The sequence below is a fragment of the Danio aesculapii genome, chromosome 19 (assembly GCF_903798145.1).
Source record: "Danio aesculapii chromosome 19, fDanAes4.1, whole genome shotgun sequence".
Classification (NCBI taxonomy): domain Eukaryota; kingdom Metazoa; phylum Chordata; class Actinopteri; order Cypriniformes; family Danionidae; genus Danio; species Danio aesculapii.
In genome coordinates, this window is record NC_079453.1 from 49,035,801 (window position 1) to 49,057,724 (window position 21,924).

At 35.3% G+C, this 21,924-nt stretch overlaps 1 protein-coding gene across 1 annotated transcript in view; it reads left to right on the top strand.

The window, feature by feature from the left end:
• Positions 1 to 14,761, top strand: part of slc30a8 (solute carrier family 30 member 8) — a 58,571-nt gene extending 43,810 nt beyond the window's left edge. The window contains exons 11-15 of the mRNA XM_056479207.1: positions 3,052 to 3,205; positions 8,031 to 8,283; positions 10,082 to 10,187; positions 11,637 to 11,771; positions 12,463 to 14,761. Coding sequence (XP_056335182.1) covers positions 3,052 to 3,205; positions 8,031 to 8,283; positions 10,082 to 10,187; positions 11,637 to 11,771; positions 12,463 to 12,608 — 794 coding nt within the window. The 3' untranslated portion in view covers positions 12,609 to 14,761. The remainder of the gene's footprint in view (positions 1 to 3,051; positions 3,206 to 8,030; positions 8,284 to 10,081; positions 10,188 to 11,636; positions 11,772 to 12,462) is intronic.
• The last annotated feature ends 7,163 nt before the right edge of the window (positions 14,762 to 21,924 follow it).

Consider the following 21,924-nt stretch of genomic DNA (forward strand, 5'->3'; position numbering starts at 1 on the left):
CCAAGTCATGTTATTATGAGTGTGTTAATGTGAACAATGAGCCTGAAAATAAAGTTATATTAATAGCAACAGCAGCACTCTCGCAAAATACCCAGCTGATTCAGTGCGGTGCACCTCGCGGTTTTGGATCATAAATGCGTGTTCGGTGTGAACGGTCCCTTAGGTTGTAGTCTTAAAAAAACAGCAATACTTTCTTGGCATATTAGACCTACCGCTTTCTGTCATTTTCAATCATTAACAGTCGAGTGCATTTTAATATCCGAGAGTGTGTTCTAATTCCACTAACTGTACTAAATGTACCGCGTGCAATACTGCCATCAAATGGTGTTCATTTGTATTGCATCACTAATTTATTAATTCTGAAACCAAACCGTTACTCAGAAGCAGCATTTTAAAAACTCCCTCGCGGCCCGGATGAATGTGTTCAGCGGGCTGCATATGGTCCTCGGGCCGTAGTTTGCCCACCTCTGATTTACACTGAGAAAGGGCAGAGGGTTGCTGAAGAACTACTGAGAGATTTCAGCTGCTGTCTGGGCTTTCACTGCCTTTCTACACCTTTCTTTCTTCATGTGTTTAATACTTTTTCCCTGCGTCATTTAATTTTATTACACAGAACTTCATTTGTAAACGAATTAGATTTGTTTTCTTTTCATATATGGATTTCTTTGTTTGTTACCAGCATCCAGTAAAATTTTTAAGTCAACAGCACCTTTAGAAATATGTTTTCTGAGAAAAAAGCTCACGTGTTCAATACTTATTTTCCCCTCTGTAGCTGAAGATATACTATAAGGCCACCTGTATCACTATACAATAAATAAATAAATAAATATGCTTTGCGACAATACTACTAATAATAATACGCCAATTTTCTGTAAGTTTTGCATTTAATTTAAATAATTATAAATTAATATAGCTCTTATTATTGTTTTGTGTCTAATAGTTTAGTTTTATGGCCATTAGTTATGCAATAATCAGGATAATATACATCCAGCTGGTTGTTATCACAAAATATTCCCTTAAATCTTACACAACAGCTGCTGAGAAACCTGTCAGGCTTTATTTATTTACTATTTTTACTTGAAGTATTGAGTAAAAGCGTAATATGGTTAAGTGAGAAGCAAAGACTAGATTTCATCTCAAAGTTATGACTTTAAAAACATTTCTACGTGGCAGAATTCGGCGTCAATTGTAGATTTAACTTAACGTGCTTATAAGGATAAGGATCAAACAGAGCGCTGGATTAAATGGATTTTACCTCCAATTGATTATAACAAAGGCCTCTTTAAGGTCAGCTTTCCTCTGTGTTCTGCGTCCATTCATACGTTTGCTGGATAAATCATCAGTATTTACATGTGGATGATAAAGTATAGCCTGATAAACTCCATCAGGATGTATTTATTTTACAGATATACTTCCTTGTCATAAAGCATAATCACTGGAGGATGCTTTGTTGCACAGGTCAAATGTTATATATGTGTTTCAGTCAGATATATGCATGACGCTTGGCAAACTAACACACACCACTGCAGGAAAATCTGAATATCTAAATGTACCTGATTGTTTATTGTGATTATTGGGGATTATTTTGCAATAATGATATTGCTTTGTGTAATAATTATTCAGTTCTTCATGTTTTGACTCAAATAATGCACTTTCATAGCTGATAAAAGAATATTTATACAAACATTTATGATAATGAATTAAAAGATGAATATTTTAAAAATATATATTTATAAACAATAAATAATTATAAATATTTATAAAAAATACATTTGAAAATAAATATTTATATAAAATATTTATAAAAACACATAAATAAAAAATAAAATGAAGAATAATCAAAATAAATTTATACAACAGTAAATAAAATAAATATTCATAAAATTATTTATAAAACCTATTTATTTATTTTATAAAAATATTTTAAAAACATTTATATTTTACACTTAAAACTATTTATAAAACAACAAAAAATATTTATGAAATTATTTAAAAACAATACATTTAATACAAAATAAAAAGTTATAAAAATATTTATAAAAATGCAGTTACCAATAATAAAATTATATTTATAAAACAATTAATAATTTTTTTTAAAAATACATTTGAAAATAAATATTTATAAAGATACAAAAAAAATCCTCACAAAATATTTATAAAACAATAAATAAAAATACTTTTGTTGTGAGAAATATTTATAAAAATGGATTTAAAAATCATAAAAATAATTATAAAATGAATAAAAAATTATAAAAATATTTATAAAAATACATTTGAAAATAAATATTTATAAAAATATTTATAAACATTTTTATGAAAATACATAAATAAAAAATGTAAAATAAAATATAATCAAAACAAATATTATAAAACAATAATTAAAAAAATATTTACAAAAATGTTTATAAAATACATTTTAGAAATTAAAAAGAAATGTAAAAATATGAATAAAACAATAAATAAAAATTAATATGTATGGAAAAATATTTATTCATTTTATTAAAAATAAATATTAAAAAAATATTTATAAAAAGAGTACAAAAAAGTACAAATTGTACTTTTAGACCCTGCATAAATGCATACATAAATATATACATACATAAGGCAGAAAAAATAAATTAAGTATAAATAAATAAATATACCACTGTCTTAAAGTTTTTTTTTTTACAGTTTATGCATTTATTCATCAAGGATGCATTAAACTAATTCAAAGTGACTGTTAAGACGTTTATAATGTTACAAAATATTTGTATTTTAAAGCAATTAAGCTTTACCTCCACAAAGATAAAAACAAAGTAAAAATGTAAATGTAATAAAAGATTATCAATGGTTAATTTTGTGTCATTTGTTTTTCTGAAATCCTGGGAGCTCTTGTATCAATTATTTATATAATAATTAAATCAGTCCATTTTAAGGCAGTTTATTCTTGCAATAGCTGATGAAATAATCCTGGTTTTAAATAACAAAAATAAAACAAATGCAAAAATGTAAATTTTCTGAAAAAAAAAAGTAGAATAATATAATTGGTCATTTTTGTGTCGTTTATTTCAGAAATCCTGGGTGCTCTTCTGTCCATCTTCACCATCTGGCTGGTGACCGGAGTGCTGGTGTATCTGGCTGTGGAGAGAATCATCAATGATAACTTCACTATTGAGGGCACAGTCATGCTCATCACCTCCGGCTGTGCTGTTCTGGCCAACATCATGTGAGACAAAACCCTCTCTGAGCACTATTTATAGCCCCCGTCTATAATAACTAACTGTTTTAGGCTTTTTGGCATTTCAGTGAAGTCAATTGTATTGCTGTGAATGTGGTTCTCAGCTGGTTTGGCCGTGGGACACACAGTTTTTAATGCATTAAATTTTATTACTATAATTTGTTTTGTTAAATGTAAAAATGAAACATTTAATTCACAAAACCATTTGCTGTTCTGCTTAATAAATAATATAATTAACGTAAAGACTTTGAGAATATTTGGAAAGAATAGCAATACTCCTGAATAAACAATAAAAAAGTATTTATGTATATGATATATGAAATCATAATCTTAATAAATCTTAATAAAGACGACACGGTGGCTCAGTGGTTAGCACTATGGCCTCACAGCAAGAAGGTCGCTGGTTTGAGTCCTGGCTGGGTCAGTTGGCGTTTCTGTGTGGAGTTTGCATGTTCTCCCTCGAATTAGCGTGGGTTTCCTCCTGGTGCTCCGGTTTCCCCCACAATCCAAACACATGAGCTATAGGGGAATTGACTAACTAAACTGGCCGTAGTGTATGTGTGTGAATGAGTGTGTATGGGTGTTTCCCACATATGCTGGAGAGGTTGGTGGTTAATTCTGCTGTGGTGACCCCCTGATGAATAAAGGGACTAAGCCGAAGGAAAATTAATAAATGAATCTTAATAAATAAAATAAATATCTATATAAACATGCATATACACACAAACATATACAGATATAAATATATAGATAATATAAATATAATTACATATATATGGTAATTATGTAACACGGACTAAACCAACTGCTGGGTTGGTTATACCATTGAATTCTTTTCTATATTGTTTATTCATCAGTTATTCTTTCAAATTATGTGTGAAGTCATGCAAATCAGTACTTGTGTGCAGCAACCACAAAAATGATGAGCATGAAACTTCACAGTTATGCTGTCAATTAGTAAAGAAATGATGCACATATTTCAAATAAAATAAAAAAAACCCACACACACTACCCACTTCAGCACTGGGGCCCGAACAGTTAAGAAGCACTGTCTTAAAGGGACAGTTCACCTATTAACAGTTCATCATTTACTCATCCTTCATTTTTCTGTCTTCTGTTAAACAGCCATTAACTTCCATAGTATTTTTTGTTCCTATTAGGGATGTCAATGGCTGATTTCCCCCCAGGATTCTTCAAAATTTTCTTTATGATGTATCAATGAAGTCAATCACTTATTCATTTTAGTGTGGACTGTGCCTTTAAATGTCTGTTTTCTGCTGTTTCTCTGAGCAGAATGGCAAATAAATAACAAATCAGTACTTGTGTGCGGCAACCGCAGAAATGATGAGCATGCAACTTCAGTTTTGCTGTCAATTAGTAAATAATGAAGAAATGAGGCACCTTTATGATCTTTAAAAACAACAACAACAACAACAACAACAACAACAAAAAGCACTTTGCAACCCAAGTTAGGCTTGCAACCAACAAATTGAGGAGCACTACAGTCTTAAAGGGCCAGTTCACCTCAAAAATTAAAACGTCATTATTTACTTCATCCTCCATCCGTCATTAGCTGCGTCTCAAATGGCACACTATGCACTCATGCACTATGTACTTATGCACTTACACACTCAACAGTATAGTATATGTATGTGGTGTCGTCCCAAATGGATTAAATCTTTTTTACTAAGTGGAAATTCAACCTGTTTCCCTGATGATGTTTGACGGTTGCCAAATCAGTGAAATAAATCACCAAACTATCAAATAATACCTGCCATGAGTATAACCGCATTCACTATCAGAAGGCACTATAATCAATGTCATAGGAGAATTTTGCTTTCACATTTCAAAATAAATAAAGTTATCCAACATGTGCACCCGCTAGCCCCGCCCCTTCTGCTACGTGAGCAAACCTGTGGTTGAGTGTGTGAAGTGTCCATCATTACACACTTCATTTTACCAGCTGAATGAGTGCATCATCCGGGTAATTAAAGTGCACTTATCATTTTTAGAGTTTTCAACGCACTACTTATACTCTTTATACTACAAGAATGGCGTAGAATAGTGCATAAGTGTGCGATCTGGGGCGCAGCTATTGACTTCCAAAGTATTTTAGTTCCTATTATGGATGTCAGCGGCTGCGTATTCTTCCAGTATTGTTTGTGTATAAATTCATAAAGGTCAATCCCTTTTTAATTTTTTAGCGTGGACTGTGCCTTTAAATGTCTGTTCTCTGCTGTTTCTCTCAGCAGAATGGCAAATGAATAACAAATCAGTACTTGTGTGCGGCAACCGCAGTATGATGAGCATGCAACTTCACAGTTTTGCTGTCATTTAGCAAAGTAAAGACATGATGCACATCTTTAAGAACAACAACAACAAATCAAAACACTTTGCAACCAACTTTAAGGTTGCAACCAACCAATTGACAAGCACTACAGTCTTAAAGGGCCAGTTCACCTCAAAAATTAAAACGTCATCATTTACTTCATCCTCCATTTTTATTTCTTTTGTTGAACAGTCATTGGCTTCAATGAACTGTCCCTTTATTTGTCTGTTCTCTGCTGTTTCTCTGTGCAGAATGGCAAATAAATAACAAATCAGTACTTGTGTTGCGGCAACCGCAGTATGATGAGCATGCAACTTCACAGTTTTGCTGTCAATTAGTAAATAATGAAGAAATAATGCGCATCATTCAAAATCAGCAAACTGTAGAGTTTCGACCAAACAATTGAGAAGCACGATAGTCTTAAAGGGCCAGTTTACCTCATCGTCATCGTCATCATTTACTTCATCCTCCATTTTTATTTTTTGATGTTAAACAGCCATTGACTTCCATAGTATTTTTTGTCCCTACTATGGATGTCAATGGCTGCTTTTCCTCCAGGATTCTTCAGAAATGTCTTGTTTGCGTATAAATTCATAAAAGTCAATTTTTTTGCATAAACTGTTCCTTTATATGTCTGTCCTCTGCTGTTTCTCTGAGCAGAATGGCAAATAAATAACAGTATAATAATCAGTATTTGTGTGCGGCAACCGCAGAAATGATCAGCATACAACTTTAATGTTATGCTGTCAATTAGTGATGCACATCTTTCAAGATCAACAAAAAACACTTTGCAACTCACTTTAGGGTTGCCACCGAGTAATCCGCTTGTTAAGTCATGACGTCTGGATGAAATACTGTTTCCGTGGTCAAGCTGCTAAGAAAATATTCATTTATGACCCCTTTTTAGTCATATAACAAGTTAAAGTGATTGTTTAAAAATAAAATCATGGTGTACACAACCAAGTATCTGGACTTGCTCCATCACGGATACCAATACTTTAATAATTTATTAAAATATGAATCACTTTCTGGCCATCTGATATTAGGTATGGTTCCAGTGCTCAGCATAATTGAGCATATGGGCATAATACAGCCCATTTTGAAAATGAAAACTTAATTTCTCAGTGAATATAAACAGTGTATTTTGGTGCATTAAAAAAACTGAATTATTAAACAGATATATTTATTAAAATAATATTTTAGTCACCAAACATATTTAGAAACTAAAAGATAATACAATTAAATTCAAGCAAAACTTTTTTTTTGCTTCTCTTGATTTTTTCCTCTTCTTTAAATTTCATTCATTCATTCATTTTCTTTTCGGCTTAGTCCCTTTATTAATCCGGGGTCGCCACAGCGGAATGAACCGCCAACTTATGCAGCACATGTTTTACATAGCGGATGCCCTTCCAGCGGCAACCCATCCCAGGGAATTCTTTAAATTTGTATTTAATATTTTTCTATAACATATAAATTTGCCTGTAGTAGTTTTTGGACTGTTATTATAAGTTATTTTGTAAGATAAGCTTCAGATTTGGCTTCAGTACTGACTAATCTAATGTATATGCACAAATATAATATATAGTATAGCTTCCTATTGAAAATCTGAATTTACAAGAGAGATTTGTGAGGGGTGTGCTTATATATGCTGAGCACTGTATATGTATTGCGATCATGATCATCGCTTTGTAAACGTTTATTATTACCATTGTTGAGCCTCTCCGTACAATTTGATAATGCGATTGGACCCGGAAGCTGGTTCGCGTGACGTCAGATTTAACATGCGGATAGAGAAGCACTGTCTTAAAGGAACAGTGCACCCAATACATTTAAATGTCATCATTTACTTCATCCTCCAGTTATCTTTTTTCGTTAAACAGCCTTTGACTTCCATAGTGTTTATTTTTTAATTGTCAATGGCTGCTTTTTTCTAACATTCTTCAGAATATCTTTGTTTGTGTTACAGAAGAAATATATTTATAGAAGTTTAGACAACTACTTCATTATTGTGTGAACTGTCCCTTTAAAGTCCACATGAGCTGGAATCTGCAACCCTATTTTCATATTGTACATACTGCAGTTCCTAGATAAATGGAATATTAAATGAGAAAACAGTGGGTGTGGCTTGTTTTTTCTACTACGAGCTGATTGGCTGTAGTAAAGTAGGTGTTTTATTCAGAAAGATAGGGAAACGGGTTTGAGGAGAGTTATTACAACAGACTCCTCCTGCTCATCACTTCTGTTCGTTGTCAAAACTGACAGCTGGAGGGGCGTGGTTAAGTATGTTAGCCCCGCCCAATACCTCAGACAGACCTAATCTGAGAATTGAACTGACAACAAATGGATTTTTTAGGGCAAACAATTTTCCTTTCTTAACGACACACACAGATGAATTCACCACCAAACTAGCAATGTGAGCTAACTAAATCAATATGGTTAGTTTTGATTTCATGTGTACTTTAAATGTGCTGGTTCTCTGTGCAGAATGGCTCTGACTCTGCATCAGTCTGGTCATGGACACAGTCACGGTGGTCTGAGCGCTGGACACGGACACAGCCACGATCACGGGAAAGAAAACGGACACAGCCATTCAGACGGCAGCCATCATGACGTGGAGGAGCAAAGACCTGGAAAAACTCAAGCCAATGCCAGCGTCCGGGCGGCGTTCGTACATGTGATTGGAGATCTGCTGCAGAGCATCAGTGTGCTTGTCAGCGCGCTCATCATCTTTTTTAAGGTAATTAACCCCTGTTTGTCTTAGTATTTCATTCACACTTTGGGTCGAAAATAAGCCGCCTTTACTTAAACTCTAAAATAAAGATAAAAACAAGCTCATCTTCATCACAAACTCTGTGAATGTTTGGGTTTTCCCTCATGGGTGTGCACTATTTCAGCAGTGTTCACTCAGTGGACAACACTCGTTTCTGATTACAGCAAAGGGTGTATTTTCTAAGGCTTTTTTTTCTTATTGTGTGTGTGTGTGTGTGTGTGTCAATAGTTTTTGTGCTGTACAAAATGGTGTTATAGTTAGTGGGTAAAAATTTACCCAAAGGACAATCGTACTTTAAATGTTCAGCTTTCATGAAAATATGAAAATTCTAAATGAAATAAATCTATTTAATTTACAAATAAAGTTATGTATAATAAAATGAAATGACGCAGGGAAAAAGTACTGAACACATGAAGAAAGGGAGGTGTAGTTCGTCAGTGAAAGCCCAGACATAAGCTGAAATCTCTCAGTAGTTCTTCAGCAACCCTCTGCCCTTCCTCAGTGTAAATGAATATCAGCTGCTTCAGTCCAACATCTACATTAGCAGGAGGATGAAGATGAAACCAGGGTGGACATTTCAGCAAGACAATGATCCAAAACACAGCCAAGGAAACTCTAAGATGCTTTCAGAGAAAGAAAATCAAGCTGTAGAATGGCCCAGCCAATCACCTGACTCCAATCCAATAGAGAATACAAAATAAAGCTCAGATTTGATAGACGAGACCCACAGAACCATCAAGATTTTGACACTCTGTTGAAGTCTGTGAAAAGCTCACATCTGAGCAATGCCTGTGACTTCATTCGACATATGAGAGGCATCTTTCAGCTGCCATCACCAATATATACATTTCAGTAGTTCGGTACTTCCTCCTTGTGTCATTTCATTGTTATTACACCTAAATTTTTTTCAGATTTCTTTTTGTTTTGTTTTATTTTCATACTTGTATTGTTTGTCTGATTCAGTTCCATGTCAACAGCTCCTTTAGTTTAGAGAAATTAATCTCAGGAAAAAAACATGACATGTTCAATACTTATTTCCCCCACTGTGTCGAATCCTACTACATGTATTCGAATCATTCTTCAATTGACCAACTTGTATATATTATAAATGTAACCTTCTTTAGTTGAAAGCTAGAATATATTTAGAATTTTTTTTTTTAAATGTTATAAGTGAGTAATTACCTAAAAGTGAAAAGTAATCTGTTAATAATTTTAGTGCGGTATTGAAGCATATAATAATATCTTATAATAAACTGATAACTGTACTTATCCAGAGCGAGCAGAAGGGCTGCCAAAATCACTCTGGACCCCTCACACCCAGCACACTGCCTCTTTGAACTTTTACCTTCTGGTCGACGCCACAGAGCACTGCGCACCAGAACAGCCCGACACAGAAACAGTTTCTTCCCTCAGGCAATCCATCTCATGAACACTTGATGATAATAATTGTGGAACCAACATCACTACTTGCTATACACTTTAACAACACACTTTACATGCCAATTTGCACATAACAGCTGCACATATAACGTTGTATATAGTAATAAACACGTACATACACTTGTCAATTTGTATATTTGCACTCACTACTTCTATTTTTATTTTTTTTAATATATTTATTATCTGTTTTTTGTCCTGTCTCTGTAATTCTGTTGCACTGTAGAAGCTCTGTCACGAAAACAAATTCCTAGTATGTGTGAACATACCTGGCAATAAAGCTCTTTCTGATTCTGATTCTAAAGTTAAACTTCTTTTGTGTTTTCAGCCTGAATATAAAATTGCAGATCCTATTTGCACCTTCCTGTTTTCTTTGTTCGTCCTGGGAACCACATTCACCATCATGAGGGACATTGTTATAGTCCTAATGGAAGGTAAAATGTTTGATTTGTTGACTTTGCTTTTTCAGTGAATCTCCAGAGTGCTCATTTACACAGAAAAGCAGATCATACTTTTGTACGTCTAATAATTTAGTTTTTAACTTTAATATTATTTGTTAACAGGGACATTTTGTACATCAATTTTTGTAAATGTACCAGAATTATTCAAAGGCTATTTTTCATCTGTAGTCCCTGGACAGAATGCTAAAAGCCACTCAAAAGGAAGTATAATTAAAGTACATGTTAAAACAACTTTAGATTTTAATGTTTAATGTTGTCATTACTGAATATTAATTAACCATGTTATTTCATTTATGGCAACTGGCAAGTAGTTGTAATGTTATAAGAGGTATAATGTACATCCAGACGGTTTTTATTAGAGAATAAACCCTTCAGTCTTATATAGCAGCTGCTGTCAGAATCGAGTATTCCAGAAAGCTGTGTAATAATCAGGATAATGTACATCCAGCCGGTTTTTGAAGAATAAACCCTTTAGTCTTATATAGCAGCTGCTGTCAGAATGAAGTATTCATGAAAGCTGTGTAATAATTAGCATAATGTACATCCAGCCGGTTTTCATTAGAGAATAAACCTTTCAGTCTTATATAGCAGCTGCTGTCAGAATCGAGTATTCCAGAAAGCTGTGTAATAATCAGGATAATGTACATCCAGACGGTTTTTGAAGAATAAACCCTTTAGTCTTATATAGCAGCTGCTGTCAGAATGAAGTATTCAAGAAAGCTGTGTAATAATTTTGCATAATGTACATCCAGCCGGTTTTCATTAGAGAAATAACCTTTCAGTCTTATACAACAGCTTGCTTTTAGAATCGAGTATTCCAGAAAGACGTGTAATAATCAGGATAATGTACATCCAGACGGTTTTTATTAGAGAATAAACCCTTCAGTCTTATTATAGCAGCTGCTGTCAGAATCGAGTATTCCAGAAAGCTGTGTAATAATCAGGATAATGTACATCCAGTCGGTTTTTGAAGAATAAACCCTTTAGTCTTATATAGCAGCTGCTGTCAGAATGAAGTATTCATGAAAGCTGTGTAATAATTAGCATAATGTACATCCAGACGGTTTTCATTAGAGAATAAACCCCTCAGTCTTATACAACAGCTGCTGATAAACCTGTCCGCCTTTATTCTGAACAAACAGCTGGTTGTAAATTATCCCTTATACTAAATATACCTTGAACTGTCGTGATTGGCCAATCAGAATCAAGTATTTCAGAGAGCTGTGTAATGAATTAACAGTAAAGATAGATTAATGTACATGTTTAAATTGAAATATAGTTAAAAATAATGTATATACATTTTCTGAAAGGTTGATTCATTTTTTTCATGTTCTTCTGAATTTCTTCTTGTCATTAAAGCATATTTTGGATGATGTGGCTGATAATTATGCACTAGTAACCCTCAGTGTTTCTCCTGCACAGGTACACCAGCCGGAGTGAAATATAATGAAGTGCGTCAGCTTCTGCTAGGAGTAAAGGGTGTTAAAGCCGTGCACAACCTGCACATCTGGGCCTTGACCATGAACCAGGCTGTGCTTTCTGCTCATGTGGCCACCGGTAATGCTTTTAATCCCAATCATTTAGTACTATACAGCAGTGTTTCTCAACCATGTTCCTGGAGGACCACCTGCACTGCAGGTTTTGGATGCCTCACCCATTATTGGTCTTTCAGTCTTTGCTAATGTGCAGATGATCTGAATCAGCTGTGTTTGGTTAAGGAGACATGAAAAATTTGTGCAGATCTGGGGCCTCATGTATCAACGCTGTCTATGCACAAAAACTGAGTGTAAACACATTGCACTGTATAATGACAATACACTGTAACCCCCTGTAACACACACACCAAATCCATGTTAATTAGCAGTTTTACATTAATTTACACCAATTAATAATAATCTTTATCTTTGCTAAGTGGAATTATACCTCAGATGTTCATTATTTTGTGAAAATTCAGTGGACTGGTGTCAATTATTCTGCTACGGTTCACACACCTAAACACATTATTCAGATGTTGTATTTGAGACTTTATTTGTCAGCTTTGTGTCCTCAAACTGCTCCTGTGTGTAGCACTAGTTTCTTCCACATCTCCTCCTCCTCGTTCTGTTGTGTTTTGATGTGATTTTTATATAATTATAGTATAATTTTTATTTTTTTATAATTGATTTTAATATCTAATCACTAATTTCTTTTGGTCATGATGACAGTGCATAATTTAAGTCTAACAGTCTGTTCATTTCTGACTCTTCAGATGAAACGGTGGATCCACAGGAGGTGCTTAGAGAAATGACCCAGGTCTGTTTCACAAAATACAGTTTCCATTCGGTCACCATTCAGCTGGAGCCGCAGGAAGATCAGAGACCCGACTGCAGCCTCTGTCAAGACCCCGCCAAGTGAAACACACACACACACACACACACACTAAAAAGAGGAATAGTTCACCCAAAAAATGAATATTTACTCATCATTTACTCTCCCTAATGTTGGGCCAACCCAAAAAAAGATACTTTGAAAAATGTTGAAAACAGGAAGCCATTAACTTGTATTGTAGGAAAAAAAAAATACAATTAAAAATAGTATTACCCCTGTGACCCGGCCACGGATAACTGGAAGAAAATGGATGGATGGATGGATGGATTGATGGATGGATGGATGGATGGATGGATGTCCCAAGCTTGGGTTCCATCCAAAGATGTGAATTAGATTTATGTGCAAAACTAGAATATTGCATAAAACATTAGTGAATAAAGCAGCGTTTCCTTTCAATGAGAAACAAAAAAACCCCAAAGTCATCACTTTCTGATACCTTACAGCAAATATCGGACAGAGAAATGTAGTTTAATGAGGTAGGACCAGCCACTGTGGTGTTTTTTCTTCCTTCTTAAATGAGTTGCTCTTCATAATAAGATGACGAAGACGAAATGCAATGAATGCAATGTGGTGGCTTTTGGAGCCGTGAGATGCTCAACACAGGCTCTTTCTGAAAATATAGCCCTTTATATATTTCTGGAGATCGTGAATTATGTAACCAGAGGAACGTATGACTGCATTTCAGCTTAAAAATGAACGCTAAGGGGTGGTATGGTGTTGTTCTGACCTCTTACCTCAGTGTGGACGGCTTTACTGCTGTTACCAGTTTGTCCAGTGGCTTGTCATGTACATTGGCGGACTTGAGATAGAGAGAGGAGTTGACCGCGACAACAGGGTTCGAGTCCAGCGAAAAACGATTCCAGAAGCAGGTAAGATAAAAATAAAACAAACAAGTAAATAACAGGGTGAGAATCTGTGGTAAAAATCAGGCAGCCACGGGGCTTTTCTTTTTCTGGATTGCTTTTCAAAACACATGTCGGTTGGGTTTAGGGAAGTGGGTGATTGGGTCAATCGGTGCTTTTGAAAACACTATCGGTTGGGTTTCAGGAAGGAGGAGCGTGGGTCAGTCGATCACTCATTCGGTCAGTCAGTTCACAGCGGCCTCTGGTGGATTTACATGTGAACAGCAGGTGCGAATGGCACTTGCGAGAGAAGTTTGAGATCTGAAACAGCGTACACACCGGCCTCTGGTGGATTTACATGTGAACAGCAGGTACGAATGGCACTTGCGAGAGAATTTTGAGATCTAAAAAAGCGTACACAGCGGCCTCTGGTGGATTCACAAAAACAAAAACTGCAAAAAAAACGTAGCTCCTGGAACGTATTTGGCACTCTCCATAAATGTATATAGAGGTACGTCAGAATCTGAATGAGGCTGGGTTGGAGATGCTCTTTGGGAGCGTAGACAGATGCTCAAGACAGTTCTGGAGGGAATGATAATAGAATGATAATAATACTTATGCGGAGATCTTATTTCATAAATGTGTTTCCATCCCTTAATGCACATTTTTTTCTTATCAAATAAAAAGTTTATCCTACTCAGTTGTGCTCATAAGTTTTTTAAAAATGTGTGCACATCTTGGCATTCCCATTAAGCATTTTTATGCAGTGTTTTACAATGCACATAAAAATAGCTGGATGTAAACAACAACAGGTTGATGAAAACATGGCTAATGGCTACCAGTTTCCGGATTATTTTCTAAATATCCTCTTTTCTGTTCATCAGATAAATAAGTGATGGATCAATAAATGATGACAGATTTTTCATTTTTGGGTGAACTGCCCCTTTAAAGAAGAGCCCAAAGGGACAAAAGAGCCACAAAACAGAGCATTTCAAGAGGATTATTATCGTTTTGGTCATGTTTTATAACTATAGTTTTATTTAGGATGAGGACTTCTTGGACTTTGTGTTATTTTTAGTTTTTTTTGTCAGATTATTTAGTTTTTGTTGCATTATTATCTTGAGTACGAGATAGAAGTATATAATGTCAAATAATTTCTTCCAAGTTTCTGCTATGATTATGACAAAGCTGCTTGTTTTAATCTCTTTGCATGGACAGACTTGTTATTCAGGGGAAAGAATGATTCGATTCAGCTGTATTAATGATGATATGAAAATTAACTATTTATAAGGATATATTGATTTAAAGATTGATTTGTTTTTTTAAATGAGTGTTTTATTGGGATCAAACTTTATTCATCTGTGATATTTTATGTGTGTTTTGATCACATGACCTCTTCACTGACAGTGATGCATTATTATACAGTTGAAACCAGAAGTTTACATACTCTATAACCATCTCTTTCAACGTCAGATGTTAAATAATACTAAACATTTTCTCTTTTAGGTCAGTTAGGATTACCAAAATAATTTAAATTTGCGAAATGTCAGAATAATTAATATACAGTTGAGGTCAGAATTATTAGCCCCCCTGAATTTTAAGCCCCCCTGTTTATTTTTTCCCCAATTTCTGTTTAACGGAGAGAAGATTTCTTCAACACATTTCAAAACATAATAGTTTTAATAACTCATCTCTAATAACTGATTTATTTTATCTTTGCCATGATGACAGTAAATAATATTAGACTAGATATTCTTCAAGACACTTCTATGCAGCATTTAAAGGCTTAACTAGGTTAATTAGGTTAACTAAGCAGGTTAGGGTAATTAGGCAGGTTATTGTATAACGATTTTTTGTTCTGTAGACTATTGGAAAAAAAACAATAGCGTAAAGGGGCTAATAATATTGACCCTAATATGTGTTTTAAAAAATTTAAAACTGTTTTTATTCTAGCCGAAATAAAACAAATAAGACTTTCTCCAGAAGAAAAAATATTATCAGACATACTGTGAAAATTTCCTTGCTCTTTTAAACATCATTTAGGAAATATTTTAAAAAGAAAAAAAAAATCAAAGGGGTGCTAATAATTCTGACTACAACTGTATGTATTTTTTGATTGAGAATTCTTTATTACTTTCTAGACAGTCAAAAGTTCATTCATCCCCTTATTATTTTGTAACATTGCATTTAAACTCTATAAATTGGGTCAAACGTTTTGCGTATCCTTCCACAAGCTTCTCACAATAGTTTGCTGGAATTTTAGAGCATTCCTCCACACAGAATTGGTGTAACTGAGTCAGATTTGGGGGCTGCCACCCCCATACTTTACAATTGGAATAATGTTCCCAGTCTTGTAAGCTTCCCCCTTTTTTCCCTGAAAGGTAACGATGGCCATTATGGCCAAACAGTTCAATTTTCGTTTCATCAGACCACTGAACATGTCTCCAAAAATGAAAGTCTTTTTCCCTGGGTGATTTTTGCAAACTTTTTATGGTGCTTTTGGAGTAATGACTCCTTTCTTGATGAGTGGCCTTTCAGCCCATGTCAGTACAGGACTAGTTTTACTGTGGATAGTGAAACTCTCTTACTAGCTTCAGCCAGCATCTTCACAAGGCCTTTTGGTTTTGTTCTGGGTTTGGAACACACGGTTTGCACCATAGCACATTCAGAAAACTCTTCTCCTTCCTGAGTGGTATGATGGACATTCCCATGTTGTTTAAACATGCATACAATCGTTTGAACTAGTGAACGTGGCACCTTCAGGCAGCTGGAAATTGTACCCAAAGAAGAACCAGACTTTTGGAGCTCCACAATCCTCTTCCTGATGTCTTGGCTGATTTATTTTTATTTTCCCATGTTGTCACACAAAGATGCAGTGTGTTTGAGGTTTGCCTTAAATACTAATCTACAGATGTGCCTCCAATTAACTCAAATGTTGTCAATTAGCCAATCAGAAAATTCCAAAGCCTTGTCACAATCATATGGGCTTTTTCAGAGGCATAGTAATCTTAGGGCGTACTCACACTTTGTACAGTTGCCTTGAACCGGGCCAAAGCACATTTGTCCCCCCTCCCATCTCCCCCGCTGGCCCGCACTCACATTGAATTCGGGCCTGAGCACGCTTACGTCATCGATGATGCGGTGTTCAGTAAGCGCTCTCGCTCAGTCCAGTGGAGATTTCTTTAGTTATATCGTTGTAAGTCATTTGATATGCAGTGACATGCAGTCAAATATTTCACCGAACAGATCAGACACTTTCGACGCTCATAAACAATCATAAAGTCCTCATGCTGCAGGAATTAGAAGGTTTGCTGAAGGTGCGCAGCTTTCGTGCAGTGAGGAGTTTGCGTCTTTAATAAACTACGACAGTTTGCATTCATTGAACAGAAAGAACGGTTAATAAATCCAAATAAAACAGTTCCTTAAAAGTCACGTGTTGCTGTCAGTTTCAGGCTTTTTCGCGTTTTGCACTCACACACAAGCGTACCGCGCCAAAGCCCAAGTGAACCGCGACCAGGTTCACACCTCTTCCAACCGGGCCAGGGCCGGCCAAGTGAACTGTGCCTGAGCCCGATTCAGAGCACTCATACTTCTCAAACGCCTGGGCACGGTTCGGATAGCATAGTGTGAGTAGGCCCTTAATGTATGTAAACTTTTGACTTTCAAGAAAAGTTATACAAATTTCTCAAAAAATATCTCTCTCATTATTCTCTATTAAGCAAATATAAAGATTTTTGGTAATCCTAACTTACTTAAAGGAGAAAAAGTTTAGTCACATTAACATCTGACATATAAAAAAATGCTTATGTGCCTTTTTATACAGTGTATGTAAACTTATGGTTTCAACTGTATATAAAATATAAGTACATCTAAGGTAATAATAATAATAATAATAATAATAATAATATTAATAATACCTTTATTTTTAGGCGCTTTTCAAAGCACTCAAGGACACCTTACAGCAGATCACAAGCACATCATAAAAATATAAGCAGTAAAAATAACAATCAGCTTAATATTAAACCAGCAAATCATTAAAAGCTATCCTTAACAAAGACATTTTTATCTGAGATTTAATTGGAAATGGAGTCCATCTGGCGAATGTGCAAAGGCAGGGATTTCCATAACTTTGGTGCTGTCCAACTAAAAGCGCTGCCACCAAATGACTTCATCTTAAAGGGCACATAGGTTACCCCTCTTTTTCATATTTAATATAAGCCTTTTGTGTCCCCAGAATGTGTCTGTAAAGTTTCAGCTCAAAACACCCATCAGATTATTTATTAGAGCTGTTTGAAGTGTCTATAGTATAGCTGGAAAAAAGTTGTTGCTGTTTTTTTTGTACTGGGCCTTTAAGGCTAGTCCTCCCCGCCCACCGTTCCCACGTGCCTGTCAGTAATCGCCGCCCTCAGCTGCCTCAGGAAGCAGATCTCACATAACGTGTGTGAGAAATACTACAGTAAGAACTTTAACAATCAGTATTTGATGCATTTTTTTGTGGAGTTGCAACAATGAGTCACACACAATGTCATTACAAAGTTCACGCACACACACAGCGAGGACACACACATTCCCGGTTGCTTTGCGCTTGTCCTCTCTTGTTGATATGATTATACACGTGACTACCGGACATGTTAATGCGCGCAGCTGTCAATCAATATTGGTGGGCGGGGGTCAAGTTGCGTTCGATCTGAAAACCGCTCCAATTGGTCCACCGTTTTTAGGCTGTTAAATTGAAAATAAAGGACTGGGTGTGTTTATTTTACCCCAATATGACGGTCTATACACTATACTTACACACATTTCTGTCCAAACAGCTTGTAAAGTAGATTTTTCACCATAGGTGCCCTTTAAAGTTTGGAACAGATAACAGTTCAGCAGAAGATGATCTCAGTGAGCGCAAACGAGTGTACAAACGAAGAAGATCAGGAAGATAGTGAGCGGCCAGGTTATGAATACAAGTATTGTATTCAGAATTTCTGCCATGATTATGACACAGCAGCTTGTTTTTAATCTCTTTTTATTAGCAGAATCATGATTAAGGGGTAAAGATAACATTTAATTGGGACCATCGATAACAATAACCAACCGTTATTTAAGTGTTATGATTAAAGTGAATTATCAAAATAATGAAGTGTGTGCGTTCATGACTGCGTCAGATTTATTTTTACACATTATTGACCAATCACATGTGTTGCGTATGAGCTTATTAATTATTATGTACAAACACAACAATTATTACTGTCTGTACACAAATATATATGCAAGCACACAATTATATACAAACACAACAATTATATTATTGGCCTATGTTTAATTTTAATGAACATTAATAATCATTTTCACAATATCATGAGTGCATTGTAACAACAGTGTATATTATTCTCAAATCAAATCAGGCCTTTATTAGTCACATACACTTTCGTATAGTGAAATTGAACCCCCCGACTGTACACAAACATCACAATTTTCAGGGGAAGACGGGTCACAGGAGGTAGCATTTAGAAAAGGAAGTAAGATACATCAGGAGAGGGAGGCAAAAAAAAACACCCTCTCACCTTGCTCTTGAATTAGGGCAATGTGAGACCAGGGAGAAAAAAAAGCCTCAGTAATCTAGCACAAAAACACACGGACAAGACACAACATTGCCACAGGGGGTGTGGATATAGTCCGATGAGGGCGGGCAGCCATCTGATCCTGCAGCCATGGGGTGCTGGTCGCAGACCCGCCTACCCCCTCCAGTGGGTGAAAGCACACGGAGGCATGTGGATGAGGGGATTGGTAGTGATTGTCTATTCGTCGCTGTGTATGTGTGTGTGTCTAAGCCTGTAGAGTCCAACAGGTGTCCCTGACAGGGAGCAGGAATTTCAGAGCGATTGAAGTAATTAGATACATTCCTCGTTTGTGTGTGTGTGTGTGTGTGTGTGTGTGTGTGTGTGTGTGTGTGTGTGTGTGTGTGTGTGTGTGTTTTATATATATATTTTAAAAACTACATTCTTAAAAATTGCCAAATTTATTGTTGACAATAAATGTCACACACTCCTAGTTGAGTTTATTACTCAGACAATCTTTTGAAAGTAATTGTATGTTTGTTTACGTTGATAAACACAGAGGCTATTAATACAATAAAGTTCGAATTGCCCTGAAAATTAATTACAATTCCACTATTGGCCATTATTAACAATATCACGATTATTTTACGTTAGTTACCTTGTCCTATTAGTTTATTTATGTATTTATTTTTATAATTATAAGTCAGTTTGGTCTGCTTGGTTCTTCTAAACATCTTTTATATTCTGAAAAAGAAAGTTCAAAGAGGTTTTGAAAGATGTGAAGCTGCTTAATATATTAATTAAATCTCCCTTGTTCGATCCGCAGTAATAAACCTGTTGAGACGCACTAATCCATGTTGGAAGCTACTTTATATTCAGGGATAATTCTGAATAGCACATTCTTTGTTGTATAACTTGACATTTTGAGATTGATGTGTTTATTTCTCTTGATCAGTAAATCTCTCTTCTGTGATGCTGTAATGCTCTGTTTTCTTTAAACCGTCCCTGACTTTAGTGGATAACCTCAGTCAACAGAACATTCATCTTATTGTTGATCAGAGCCTTTATTAGTTTACCAGCATTCTTACTTCATTATTTGATCACTGATCTGTAAATCTGTCACTGTTCATATTGTTCAATATTGTATATTTAAGAGCTCAATCTTGATTTTCAAGGTCAAAAATACTCCTATAATACAGAAGCCTTGACTTGTTCTAAACCAGTTTAAGTTTGTTTTGTTCTGCTGAACACAATAAATACAATATTTTGAAGAAGGTTGGAGACCATTGGCTTCCATAGTAGGAAAAACAAATGCTGTGGTAGTCAATGGTTACAGAATTTAAACATTCTTCAAAACATCTCCTTTTGTGCAAAAAAAAAAAAAAAAACTCAATCTGGATTTGAACAGGTGAGTAAATAATGACAGGATTTTCATTTTTGAGTGTACTGTCTCTTTAAATTAATTGTTTCTAACCACATTCATTCATTCATTTTCTTTTCGGCTTAGTCCCTCTATTAATCTGGGGTCACCACAGCAGAATAAACCACCAACACACAGCGAATGTCCTTCCAGCTGCAACCCTTCACTGGGAAACACCCATACGCACTCATTCACACACATACATACACTATGGCCGATTTAGCTTACCCAATTCCCCAATACCACATGTGTTTGGACTGTAGGGGAAACCGGAGCACTCGGAGGAAACCCACACCAACACAGGGAGAACATGCACACAGAAATGCCAACTGACCCAGATGAGGCTTGAACCAGCAACCTTCTTGCTGTGAAGCACTCGTGCTACCCACTGCACCACCGTGACGCCCTTTCCGACCACATTTTTTTCTCAAAAATGATCAGAATTCCCCACTATCCTTACAGTTTTTAATAATGTATCAGACAGTTCTGAGGTCAGTTTCAGCAATCTCCGTAGACGTTTTCTTTGCTTGATGAATGCCGATAGTTTGACTCTTCTGAAATAGATAAACAAATAGGATTTGTCTTCTGACATGCTTGTTAAAGTCTGCGTGAACTGGAAGTTGCAGAGACTTTAATATCAGTATGTTGAGGTTTTTTTAAACTGAAACAGAATATTAAAAGGCAGGGCTTTTGTTTTGCATCATTGCCTCCTCGTAGCTAACAAACTCTCATTGGGAATATGTGCCCAGGGCTACATTTTTGAGAATGCAGAAATATGTGCTTGTCTGGTACATTGGCCTGCATTTTATGTATAAAACAAAGACTGACTGCTTACCTCCATATCTATGGCTTTTCCAGCATGACTGTTTGCTCTGTAGCTCAATGGGGAAAGAAAAATAAACTTTGCTTACCACATTGGAGGATTTATTTGTTGTTTTAAGGAAAAACACTTAATTTTGATGCTTTATTTCTGAAAACAAGACAATGTTTTTTATTTGTCTATAAAATGCTTCTTGAATTTTTAGATATTTGGACTAAGAAACAAGACAAAACTGGAAGTAAGAAAAGCATTTTGTTGCAGTACATCACATGTTGGAATGCTCTGATTGGGTTGTTTATAACACAGTTGAAGTCAGAATTATTTGCCCTCCTGTCAATTTGTTTTCTTTCCTCTTTTAAATATTTCCCAAATGATGTTGAACAGATTCAGGAATTTTTCACAGTATTTCCTATATTATTTTTTCTCCTGGAGAAAGTCTTATTTGCTTTTGGCTAGAATAAAAGCAGTTTTTAAAAACCTATTTTAAGGTCAATATTATTAGCCCCCTTAAGCAATATTAGTTTTGGATTGCCTACAGAACAAACCAGACTTGCCTAATTACCCTAACTTTACCCTAATTAATCTAGTTAAGCCTTTAAAAGTCTCTTTAAGATGAATATCTAGTCAAATATTATTTACTGTCATCATGGCAAAGATAAAATAAATCAGTGATTAGAAATGAGTTATGAAAGCTATTATGTTGGGAAAAAAA